Consider the following 13192-nt stretch of genomic DNA (forward strand, 5'->3'; position numbering starts at 1 on the left):
GTAAGCATGTCACATACATCCCCTGAGGTCTCTATAGGAGAACACACAGGCAAAAGTCTAAGCAAGAAAACAGCGATGCTGGTTCTCATACTGTGAAGTCTTCAAGGGGAGGCATGAATTTTGCATTTTTATAGCCCCTGGCTTGGCACGCAGCAGATACTTCTGTACTTTTGCACTGAAAAAAATGAATCTCGGAAACTTGAGGCTAGGACATGTATTCCTTGTCTTACTGCACTAACCAAAGACACTCAGAATAGAGATTCTTAGACCAAGAGAGCTTCTGAGAGCTTCCTTAAGAGGTTAAGAATTGGTTCTTTTTCAAAACACGTTAGCCCAAAGTGGCTGAAACAACGAAAACAAGCCAATAGCCCAGGAACTAGAACAAATAACAACCTGGTAACAAAATCTGACTCTACTGAGTGGGGACCCCTCCCTCTACGATGTGTTTACAGTGACCTTCAATCCAAGATAACCTGAATCTCTCTCCAGGGCACAGTCATCCAATATAATTGTTTGGAACCTAGGATCCAAAAGGTGGACACAAATCTCTTAGGGGGAAAAAAAAAAAGTACCTTTTAAAAGGTAACTGTTTACTCTATGCAGCCATCCTGCATATAATATGTAGATGTTTCCCCCCTTTATTTTCTCTTTCTATTTTCATCTCCTATACTTCAGGACTAAACTCAATTTCAGAACCAGTGGAAGTTGGCCAACTCCCCTAGTCCATCCATGTCTTTCAAGCCTGTTACTAAAGGGCTTTCCACTGCCCTGAGATTTATTGATCTGACACTGGCTCTGCCCTTCAGCAAGGTGGATCAGATAATGAACCTCACAGTGGGTGATTAGTGAGAGGCCATCAGCTGGTTAAAGGAGCGGTGACAGTGACTTTCTTTAATTTCCCTGGGCAGTTGCCCCACCTCTCTGACTTTATTTGGCTGAAGCCCTAGGCAGCCCTCATGAAGCTTTTCTTTGCACTAATTACAGATTCAATGTGCCCAGGCCCTTACCCTCTACAAGCAAGGCATGCAATCACACTAAGAGGCAGCCAAGGTAATGTGGGTGGGAGAATCATGACACAAATATCACATCAGGCCTTCTCCTTCTCTGTGGCTTACTGTAGGCAGGATACTCCTCCCAGCTCAAACCAAGAGGCAGGTGTCTCTGTCTTCCCCACCTGAGGTTTCTTTCTTTGGAAACATCACATCTCAGGGAGGGAGAGAGGAAAACATTGTCTCTGCTCCTAACTCACCAGCAATGTGACATGGGGGTCTCTGCCTCCCTGTCAGGCCTCACTTATTTATCCCTCCCTAAAAGACAGAATTCTTTAACAGAAATCTCAGTTGGGGGCTACCCACAATTTCCCGCTAGCTGAGTGGGTCATTTTTAAGATTGCAACTTCCTTCGCACCGTGAAAGGTCAAAGTGCTGTCATAGCACCTAGCAAAAACATTTCCAGTTAGCACAGCCTGTAACAGACAAATGTTTGCATGGCAACATTTTTGGCCTCTAATGTCAGCAGAGTGGTAAACCATACTTTTTCCAGCACACGTTACAGAGTTTTGAGCTACTTCCTGAAGAAGAGGTTGCAGTAGAAATAAAATAAAAGTTCCCAAAACTCTATTCGGAAGGAGGAAGGTAGCTAAAAAAAAAAAAAAAAACAAAAAAACCAAAGAGGTAAGTCCTACTTGTACATGCTTATCTAATAATTAGAGTAAAGGATCCTTCTCAGATTAAACTAAGAAAGCAAGGGCTGCTGTCTCCTATAACCTCTGGAAAAGCTGACAACTGGAATTCCTACAAGCTGCAACACTGTCCCTCTGTGCACTGCCAATGAAGCTTCACTAGCAATGAAGCCTGACTAAGGAAGACCAGAAGTTCATGTAGTGCACATTTCAAAATTCATATTTAGCTGGAGAAAATGCTGTCAGCAGCAGAGAGGAATATTAAGCTGAGCTCTTCACCAGTGACCTCTGCATTCATCTAGCTTGGCTGTGGGATATTGATGTTGAGAGTCTTTGTTTTGTTGCTGTTGTTTTAGCAAAATGAAACTACTACTTTAAAAACAATTAAAATTCAGTGTGCCACCTTTTGGAGTTTGGCCCATGTAACTATATTATCTATTAAAATAAAATCTCTCTCTCTCTTTTTTAACTCACCATGTTCCTTTGGTGTGTGGAAAAGCTTTATTTCTCATAGTGACTTTGCAGACATGCTTGATGGAATAAAGAGACTCTTTCCTCATTTATAAAGTTATCATAATGTGCCAGGACCCTCTACTTAGGCATTTCTGCTTACCTGGCAGGCAACTCCTCAAGCCCCTGTTTAGTACTTACCTTCCTCAACTAAATGGTCCCTTCCCAAACCAGGACTTTTCCCCATGCCCCAGGAGTGAGCCCTGCTATCTGACCATCCTTTGTTCTCCTTCCACCTTCCTCTCCCTGGCCTTCCTCCTCCTCCAGGATACCTGGCAAGCTCAGGTTGTCACACACGTCTAAGCCTGATGAAGAGAAGCAGCTCAGACGTCAGTGTCAGACAGACCTATGATCATGTTACGGCTTCGCACAAGCAGCTGTGGGACCCCGGGCAAGACTTAGCCTCTTTAGCATCCTCATCTATAAAATGATAACGGCACCTACCCCAAACAGCTGATACAACACTTAAGTAAATAACCTATGTAAAACTGCCAAGCTCAGTAACTACTAGCTGTTCCTTTCCTTTTATGTATTTATGTCCTCTTAAAATCCAAGATATCATCTCTCCTTTCTCTGGCAGTGCAGCCCACCTCCTGGTCCAAGTAAAACTGTGGCCATCCTAGCAGCACATCATCAGCTCACGCTCTTATGTGGACCTTCTCAAGATGCCCTATATCACATAAAGTTGATTTCTGAGGTTAAACAGTTTGTAAGAAAATCTGACTCTGTCTTTCCTGCCTTAGTGAGTGCAGTTAACCAACAACTCACACCAAACTTTTTCTGCCAAATAGGTCACCTGAAAGCTGGAGTCTAAGTGACAGCAACGAGGAAGCCAATGCTGTGTCCCATGCTTGCACTCATTAGGAATTTGCACAGCAACCATCACTCAGGGTTATAGAAAGGCAGTGCAAAACTACAGGCTGTTGTAGAAAAACACAATGCCACGTACAAGAAACTGAGTCATGGCTATCACAGGAGTCCTAAATCTCATATCCCCAGTGTGTGTCTCTGTCAAGGCTGCTGTGCATGGTGGTTAAGGCCCTGCTCTAAGACGAGAAAACATCACAGCGGCTCTCAGAGTGGGCTACTCAGAGGTCTCAATCGCCCTGGGGAGGACCTTGTATCAGTGGTTCCCAGGGGGAAAGTAGGGTACATTCACCCCTGCTCAGAAAGGCCTGCCTCATAGCTTTACAGCCCCCTTCTCCCAGTCATCCTCAACAACCAGTGATGTGATGGTGTTGGCTCATACATGCTTGGTCTGGGAGAGCTGACAGTTAAATTTTCAAGCATTGTGAGAGCCACAGGGCTTCACACAGGTAGCCACAGTGGGAGCAGTCACACCCAACACTACAAATCAGCCCCCTTCCCAACCGCCACCTCTGTCAGGAGTTCTTCAACATATACTAGCACACCAAGGGCCCCCAACTCTAAAGCTGAAACATCAGGCTCCATTTCCTCCTAAGCCCTGAAGCTCTTAGGATTATCTCCCCCGAGATCTTTCTGTGCTTCCTCTTAGATGTTCTCAAGTAATGGGTGCCACCCAGGGCCCCTAACAATGTTTGCCCCACGGACTAGGGCTTTTCTCTTATTACTGTCTCACTCCTCTGTGGGAAAATAAAGCTAGGTTTCATTAGGATTTCTAAATGCCTAGCATTTATTTGTAGTGGCTCTTAACTTAGGATCTGGAGAAAATCAAAAGGTTTAGAAAGATTACTAGTAGACAGACATAGTAGCTTCCAATGTAACTTTTATTCATTCAGATATGAAGCACTGTTTCCCTAATTTACCTTAACCTAATCCTACAAATAAGTTAGATTCTTTGCTTTGTCACAATACTTTTGACGTTACCTCTTGTAATATAAAACATTATACATGCCTCCTCTGATTCCAAAATACAAAGCCCTAGTGAGAGTCGAGACTTAAATGATAATGGGGGGAGGGTTACTATGTCCTGTCCTATGGTTCTGTGACATATCGGGATGCCAGTAGACCAGCTTGTGATACTCCTGGAAAATTGCTAAGTCTGTATTGTAAGGGCCTATCCAGCCAGAGCAGCCCCACCCCCGTTGAACTGCCATTTTGTTGTAAAACTTAAATTGACCTTGCCCCCCACCAGGGGAACTTATTTAAAAGCAAGTCCAGGAAACCACTCCCAGGTAACAAAGTCCAAGTACAAGAGTGGGTCAGGCCAGGTGGAGGTATACAATCAGTGGGGGCGCATACTGTCTCCTAACTACCAAGGAGTGTGGGCCCCTGCCCTTTGGGAGCCTTGTGGCGCCAATCCTAACCAAGGTGTGATAGGCTGGTTCAAATGTCAACTAGGGTAAATTGTAATTCAATTGGTCACCTAGCATCACTGTGGAGTTTCCTGTGTGTGTTACAATCTAACTGGCCACCTGTGTGTGGCCAGGCCCAACCACATGGCCTTTGCTCTATAAAAGTTAGTCTAGAAAGCAGGAAGGGGTTGTCCTCTCTGGAGGGGCGGCCCCAACCGGTCTGTTTGACGGTCGGTATGATTCCTGATGCTTGGCACGAAATAAAGCTTTGCTTGACCTTCACTTTGTATCAGTCTCGCTCCTTTAATCACGGACCCATTATTGGGGTACCCAATTTTGGGGGGACCCAACAGTATGTAGAGAAATTTTTAGCCGGCTCCTGAGCCACTTGCCTGAAAGGTACATCAGTTTCAAAAGAGGTTTGCCCACTCCTAGAAAACAATGTAGAATGGTGGTTGCCAGGGTGAGGATGAAGGGGGAAAGGTAATGTTCAACAAAAGGGCTTTAGTTTTGCAAGATGAAATAGTTCTGGAGATCAGTTGTGCAACAACAAGCACACGTCAACACTATTGTACTGTACACTTAAAAATGAATGGTTACGGTGGTAAATTTTGCTATGTGTTTTTTTACCAACATTTTTTTAAAAAGCTTGGTTTGCCCAGTAGGTCTCATCACATGCGTAGCACTGAGGCTAGTTCATATTAGGCCTTTGATGAACACTTACAAATTGAATCAAAGGCAGGACAATTAGAACAGAGATTAGCATCAGTACAGTAGGGATTATGGAAGTTGTGATGACAATTTAAATGACTGGACTGTTGTTCTTTTTTTTTTTCCTCCCAAAGATTTTATTTATTTATTTGACAGAGAGAGACTGAGAGAGAGAGCAGGGGGAGGGGCAGGCTTCCCACCAAGCAGGGAGCCAGAAGCAGGGCTTGATCCCTCCATCCTGAGATTATGACCTGAGCCAAAGGCAGACAGATGCTTAACTGACTGAGCTACCCAGGAGTCCCCTGAATTGTATTTCTAAGTCATTCAGCCTCTGGGTACCCTGTGACCCAAGGACAAGATTTATAGAAACTCTGGGACTCTTCTCTCTTCTTTCTGTCTTTTTTCAGGTCCTGGCTTTGAGTACATTTTATTTTATTTTTTATTTTTTTTATTTTTTAAAGATTTTATTTATTCATTTGACAGAGATCATAAGTAGGCAGAGAAGCAGGCAGAGAGAGAGGAGGAAGCAGGCTCCCTGCTGAGCAGAGAACCTGATTAGGGGCTCGATCCCAGGACCCTCGGATCATGACCTGGGTCAAAGGCAGAGGCCTTAACCCAATGAGCCACCCAGGTGCCCCTTGAGTACATTTATAATCTATGCCTCTTCATTTATCCAATCCCTATCCCTGCTTTTTGAAGGTCCACCCAATTCTTTCCTCCATATGGCATTTCTTGACCACCACAACCTACAGAGATCTTCCTCTAACAGGAGCTCACAGATCCTACTGCTAGTATTGGTCAGCTATCAATAAGCTGTAAGCAATCTCTTGAATTTATTCCATCTTCTGAAAACAAAGACTGTTTATCATATTTCTTTTTTTTTTTTTTAAAGATTTTTTATTTATTTATTTGTCAGAGAGAGAGGGAGAGAGAGCGAGCACAGGCAGACAGAATGGCAGGCAGAGGCAGAGGGAGAAGCAGGCTCCCTGACGAGCAAGGAGCCCGATGAGGGACTCGATCCCAGGACGCTGGGATCATGACCTGAGCGGAAGGCAGCTGCTTAACCAACTGAGCCACCCAGGCGTCCCTATTTCTGTATTCCTCAAATGGCTAGCGCAATCTGAAGCACACAGCAGGCACTAATTGCTAAAATACTGATAGCTGAAGGAAGCCTAAAGAAAGCAAGAGTGCAGGGCGCCTCAGTGGCTCAGTCCCTTAAGTGTCTGCCTTCAGCTGAAGTCATAATCTCAGGGTCTGGGGACAGAGGCCCTCCTCAGCAGGGAGTCTGCCTCTCCCTCTCCCTCTGCACCTTGTGCACCTTCTCTCTCTCTAATAAACAAAATCTTTTTTTTAATAGCATTTCTGAAAGATTTTATTTATTTATTTGACAGACAGAGATCACAAGTAGGCAGAGAGGCAGGCAGAGAGAGAGGAAAGGAAGCAGGCTCCCTGCTGAGCAGAAAGCCTGATGCGGGGCTTGATCCCAGGACCCCGGGATCATGACCTGAGCCGAAGGCAGAGGCTTTAACCCCCTGAGCCACCCAGGCACCCCAATAAATAAAATCTTAAAAAAAAAAAAAAAAAAAAGGTGGGCTAATCATTTATTTGTTTTCCAACGGGATATTTCAAAGTCACAAAATTGGTCATCAATGTGACTAAAATCTTAAGGAATCAGGTGCTCAGAGAAGGTTTTGACTTGAATCCTAAATTGTGACTATGTACTCTAGATATTCAGGGCTCTAGAGAATCTTTATAAAGTTCTACCGTGAAGCCCTCTCTTACCTATTAGGAAATTAGAGCTGACATAAATCAGTATGTCATTTATTTATATGAGAGAGAGAATGCATGTGTGCACACACAGGATGTAGGGAGGGAGAGAGGGACAAGCAGACCCCTTGCTGAGCATGGAGCACCATGCAGGGCTGGATCCTAGGGCCCTGAGATCATGACCTGAGCTAAAGTCAGATGTTTCACTGACTGAACCATCAAGCTCCCCTTTTTAAAAAATATTTTCTTTCATTTTGTATAACATCTAAAATTAATTATTCCATTAAAATTTTACTATAGTGAAATGTGTTTTCTTTTTCTTTTTTTTTTAAAGATTTTATTCACTTATTTGTCAGTGTGGGACTCAAACCTATAATCCCAAGATCGAGAGTCACATGTTCCTCCCACTGAACCAACTGAGCCACCCAGGTGCCCCCTTGTTCCTCCCACTGAGCCAGACTGGCTCCTCAATATGGGCTCTATTTAAGAAAAAGAAAAAAAAAAAAAAAAAAAAAAAAAAAAAAAAAAAAGGACATATAGAGAGAGACAGAAAGTACAATAGTGGTTACCTTCAAGAGGTGGGAGGGAATGGGTAGTTATTGTTTAATGGGCATAGGCTTTCAGTATGGAATAATGAAAAAGTTCTGGAGATGTATAGCAGTGATGGTTGCACAATGATGTGAATATACTTAATGCCACTGAACTATACATTGGAAAATGGTTAAAATGGTAAATTTTATGTATATTTTACCACACACACAAAAAAGGAGTCAAAATGGACAAGTTTCACAATCAACCTTGGACAAATGTTACAGCTGTGTATAAAATATAAAAAATGCATGCTGTTTATTATACTAGATAATGCACAACCATTCAGTTACACTGAGGGTACTGACTGTTTCAAGGGCTTTGTCCTCCATGAAGACAATGAGAAGTAACTGAAAAATGTCATGTATCTCTGGAAATCTGAAAAACAGCTCCAGGGTGAGAGAATGGGCTTTATTTATTAAGTAATAATGAATTTACAAACATCACCTTGAAATGCCTCAGACAGAGGCTGGGATGTGTCTGGGTGTTGTCAGAACTAAAAAATTCACAAATCTCTTGCCAGAACAAAATGGCAGGCTGGGCAGGCAGATCTAGCAAGAGCCCTCTTTTGTCTGCTATTTTACAAAGTGCTATAAATTCTAGTTAACACCTATCCATGGTCTTTAGGTTTTATTTTAGGAGTACGTTAGAATCTACTTGGGGATTGAGTTCCTGATTTTTTTCTTTGGACTTAGTTTGAGGCTAACAAGTGCAGGGCCCTGCTGGATCCCAAAGCCAGCTCTTCAGGAAGCTGTGAACACTTAACATTAAGTGATATTAGCACAGATATTCACAAGTGAAGGGAGAGAAGTGCTGCAACACATGTTGGAGATTATCAAGGCAGTCAAATACTTCTAATCCGATAGTGCTGAGAATAAAAACCAAGTGCACTGTAATGCTGTCATTCAGCGCCCTTCAAAGTCAGTCAGGGAAGAGAAGCAACAACTATTTTGAGGGCAGTTTTGAAAAGGGTCCCAGAATAGTATCACCCTTTCCCCACTCCCTAAGTGAAAAGGATTGCTAAGAGAGATAGCAAGTGTACAAAAACTCCATGACACAAGGACTACACTTAGATTATTCACCACTATCCCCACTACCCAGCACCATACCTTGTAAACAGCAGGCATATAATTATTTATTCCTTTGAGAGCTGCTATCCTCTCCCCACTCTTGAATAGGGCTGTATACTCTCTCTCCCCACAGAAATCGCCTCATCTCTGGCTTGTAGACTCTTTCTGAGACACTTTCATCACTTCATTTAACTTTGAGAGAAGTTGGAGGAGGGTGAGGACACGTGCTTGCTAATCATCCTTTTCCAGATTGCCTCATGCGCCAGAATGGATTTTTATTATTGGTCTGTGGCTGCTACTGCTGTAAAGAGATTTCAGCCTGACCTTCCCAAGCTGCTGGGGGGTGAATACTGCACGTGGCTCAAAGGGAAAATGTGTCCTTTTTTTTTTAAAGCTTTTAGACTAACCAGAGCTCACTGTGGTAGGAAAGTCACCCTTTCTTTCCCCATACAAAACTCAAGATGTTGAATTCTTTTGCATAAAAATGACAAAGTAAACTGATCTGAACTGGTCCAACAGGAAGAAGGTAGCATCCCGAAGCACCTCACAGAGAGCAGTGGCATCAAAGAACAGTACTCATGAAAAAAGAAAATGAAAGCCATTTATAAAAGCAGTTTAAATAAGAGGATGGCGAGGCGCCTGGGTGGCTCAGTGGGTTAAGCCACTGCCTTCGGCTCAGGTCATGATCTCAGAGTCCTGGGATCGAGCCCCGCATCGGGCTCTCTGCTCAGCAGGGAGCCTGCTTCCTCCTCTCTCTGCCTGCCTCTCTGCCTGCTTGTGATCTCTCTGTCAAATAAATAAATAAAATCTTTAAAAATAAATAAATAAATAAATAAATAAATAAATAAATAAATAAATAAATAAGAGGATGGAAATCTCACAGCTGGCCTCACAAAAGAGAACAAATATGTCAAAGGGAACAACTGATAGTCTAATAGAGTCCTATCCATCTGGCTGAGGAAAGAGCCACTGGTGGGAATGCTGAGAAGCCTGTCTGTTAGGCAAAAGGCTGCCTGCTGCCTCACTGAGTGAGCTGAAGAGCTTTTAGAAACACTGGAACACAGGTTCACACCAGAGCTGGCTGGCTATACCAGCAAAGGACTCAGAGAAGGGTATACTGATACATTGGCAAAAAAAAAAGGGGGGGGGGGGAGAGGAGAGTATGTTTTTTTTGGTTTGGAACTTATACCTGGGCTTTCAACTCATGACTACCATGGCCCTCCATCTTGGGAGTTGGTGGGGTGGGGGGTGGGGAAGAAAGGAGATTGTGTGAATAGAATGTCTCATTTTGTGCTTTTAAAATCAGGACTCAAGAGTCTCATTCTGAAACATCAAGTTCAATCCCATGCCACACTAATGCCCCATCTGTACTTTTATATAATGCAGAGCTGAGTGCAGGCACTTTGGGAGAAGGGGAAATCAGGCCAGACTCAAGGAAAACAAACACTAATGCTATCTGCATCTCCAGCTCAGTCCACACCATAGAAAAACCTCAGAAATAATTGCTCAAGGCAAACAGAACTCAATTACTAAGGAAAATCTGCCCCAATAAGGGCTTATATTTTAACACACCAAACAGCATCAAATTAAGCTGAACTCAGAGTTTTTCTAATTGGCAGTTTTATCCATTTCTAAGTTCTCATTTCTTATTTTTAAATATCAAAATGACTCTCTCCCTAAAATTAAAAAAAGAAATGCCTATCACCCACTCTAAAATAATAATTCACTAAATTTTCACCTACATATCTTCTATATAATTAAATCAACCCTTCCAACGGCACAAAAGTAGAAGCCATCCCTCTATTTAAAGGACTATCAACAAATCGCTTAGTAATTGCTCTTAGAAGCCTGGTTTCTGCTACCAGCTCAGTCACAGAATACTTCTGCTATCAAAGAAAGGACAACTGCTTGATCCCAGCCACAACTTATTAGGGTCACTCTGGGGAGGGTACTGGCTTACCTGCTCCTCTGACAGCTGGGATATGTGATTCACAGCAGCATAGGATTCAATTTTGGGGTTAAAGTGATTGATGATGGCTCTGAAAAAAAGAATTAACATTAATATGACATCAGATGGAAGAAGCAGATAAATGAGTAAAAAACAAGTATCAAGTACCCTCTAGTTTAGAGTATTAGTGCCTAGGAGTGATTGTCAGAAGCTAACTATCTTTTTATTGAACATGGGGATGAACCTGAGAACTCTGAAGTAAGAGGTATTTAAAATTTTTTAGACCAAGAGTAGAATCAAATGTCTCTGCTCTGCAAATGAACTAGGGGAGGGGAATAATCTCAACCAAACAAAAAAACGGAGCATCCTTCAGGCAAGAAACAGGACCCAGGGGGGCTGTCCACTAGGGGGCCCTGCTGTTTCAGTCAGAAAGAAAAGTTGTTTGCTCTGCTCTGACTTGGGAGAACAGGGCACTCAGTAAAGCTGGACCAATACATAGGCTAAATACAATCTTTGAAGAATCTGAGTTTTGTCAAAGCCTAGAACCAATCTTCACACTTGTTAGTTAATAATTTCAAGGCAAAATTTTATTTCCAGCCATTGAAACCAAAATCTGAGTGTCATTTTGAAACACTTCCTCTCCATCACCCTCACACTCAAGGTCACCAAGTCTTACCAAATCTAGTCCTTAAAAAATCTCTGAAATCTGAAATAAAGTTCCCTGAAACCAATGCTTTTGGTGTATATGTAGGTCCTTGTCATTTCTTGTCTAGAGCAGTAGAAAAAGCACAAGTTTCAGATCAGAGTTTATCGTAAGTCCACATTGATACAAAATAGATTAAATAAATGGGGAGAAGAGAAAAATCTTTCTAACAGAATAATTCCAAATAATATGTGTAGGTACTCTCCCCTTTAGGAGGTGGAACTTGGTTCCCATTCCCACGTAAGGTAGGACAGACTTAGTGACTTATTTCCAAAGAACAGAGTAGTCAAAGGGAAAATAGTAGCTTTACCGTAAAGAATCTTGGCAAATGCTACCTTATTAGCCAAATGATGAATGTAAACATGGCCAGTGATTCATGTAGCTGTCATGTTACACCTGGTATGATCTTATGATCTTTACCTCTGTTATATACTTCCCCAAACCCACAACCTGTGTCATCATGAGAAAAACATGCGACAAAGCCAGTTGGGGGCATTCTATAAAATACTTGGCCAGTACTCCTTAACACTGCCAAGGTCATGAAAAACTGTACTTGAGAAATTGTCACAGATCAGAAGATACTGGGGAGACATGACACCTAAATGCATGTGATACCCTGAATTGGACTCTGGAACAGAAAGAGAAAATTAATAAACTGGCAAAATCCAAATAAAATATGGAGCTTAGTTAATAGGACTGTGTCACTGCCAGTTTCTTGGTGATGAATAACTGTACCTTGGTAATGTAAAATGGGGAAAACCTGGTCGAGGGGCATATAAGAACTCTGTGTACTATTGTTGCACTTTTTCTGTAATTCTAAAATTATTCCAAAGTTAAAAGTTTTTTGAAACATATGTGTGTACCTGCGCCCATATGAATGTGGTAGTGCAACAGAAATCAATGTTCTCTTTTAATATAACATTGATAGTATGAAACTCTTGAACCATTTAATATGGGTATAAAAGTATAAGTCAGACTTCAAAAAAAATCATGGTTTGACCATTTGTTATTTTGGATTTTTAGGAAGCTACATGTCTCAGAGGGAAAAAGTGGGAATAACACCTACCTTAGCACTTAGTACAGTACCCAGGAATAGTACATTGTAGGCATAAAATAAATGTTTGTCGAAAGAATGACTAAATCTTAGAGGATTCTTGCAACATTTATATAATAAAGCAATGTCAAATATCTAGCACAGTGCCTGGCACACAGCTGGTACTCAATAAATATTTAATGAATGAATATGTCAAATGGGACAGTAATGGGTCAGGAACGGAGGAGAATTCTGGTAACTTATTTTTTTCAGAGACTACCAAGAAGGGTAGAGATGTTATCTGCAAGTTAAGGTTGTAATTTGGTCTAAATCCAAAATGGGAAAGAATTTGGACCAAGTAGGGGTCAAATATTTTTCTCATTCAGAAAGTGAGGCTTGAGGGTATTGGCAGGGATGACAACAGTCCAGGAGCAGAAAGGAAAACCTGGAGTCTAAACCCAGTAAGAAGACAGGGGAGGAGGTTTAGAGAAGAAATGAGAATCCCTCCAAACCCAGCAGCAGTACCAAGTTCAAGTTAACTCAGTAGAGAGTATGACTCATAGGGTCTAGCATCCAAGAGTGACAGATCAAGAAAATGAAATAGAGTAATCAAATCTATGACTAGAACTCAGTTATTTTAGGAAGAAAAATCTGAACTCTGTAATACATTCATTTCATGGTTTTATAATGGTTTTTTTCTTTTGGGTTTTCCTTAAACTTCTTAGTAAAATTTTTTTGAAAAAATGTTTAAAAAAAATTCTGATTCAACTGAACTAGGGTTGTTTGTTTTTGCTTGCCTAAGTTTGGAGAACAGAGAACTCCAAAGTATCTTCATGTCTGTCTGGGTGGGTGAGTAGCAGCCATGGGGGCCCAGGTGGCAACCCAGTGAAGCTGGTGAGGTCTGG

At 42.0% G+C, this 13192-nt stretch overlaps 1 protein-coding gene across 3 annotated transcripts in view; it reads right to left on the bottom strand.

Moving 5' to 3' along the window:
- The window catches only part of ARMH3 (armadillo like helical domain containing 3), a 187025-nt gene that overhangs the window by 24134 nt on the left and 149699 nt on the right, over positions 1-13192 (bottom strand). For all 3 annotated transcript variants that reach the window (XM_047701913.1, XM_047701912.1, XM_047701914.1), the window contains exon 24: positions 10564-10642. In XM_047701913.1, the coding sequence (XP_047557869.1) occupies positions 10564-10642 (79 nt within the window). The remainder of the gene's footprint in view (positions 1-10563; positions 10643-13192) is intronic.

This window comes from Lutra lutra, chromosome 14 (assembly GCF_902655055.1).
Source record: "Lutra lutra chromosome 14, mLutLut1.2, whole genome shotgun sequence".
In the NCBI taxonomy this organism is placed as follows: Eukaryota; Metazoa; Chordata; class Mammalia; order Carnivora; family Mustelidae; genus Lutra; species Lutra lutra.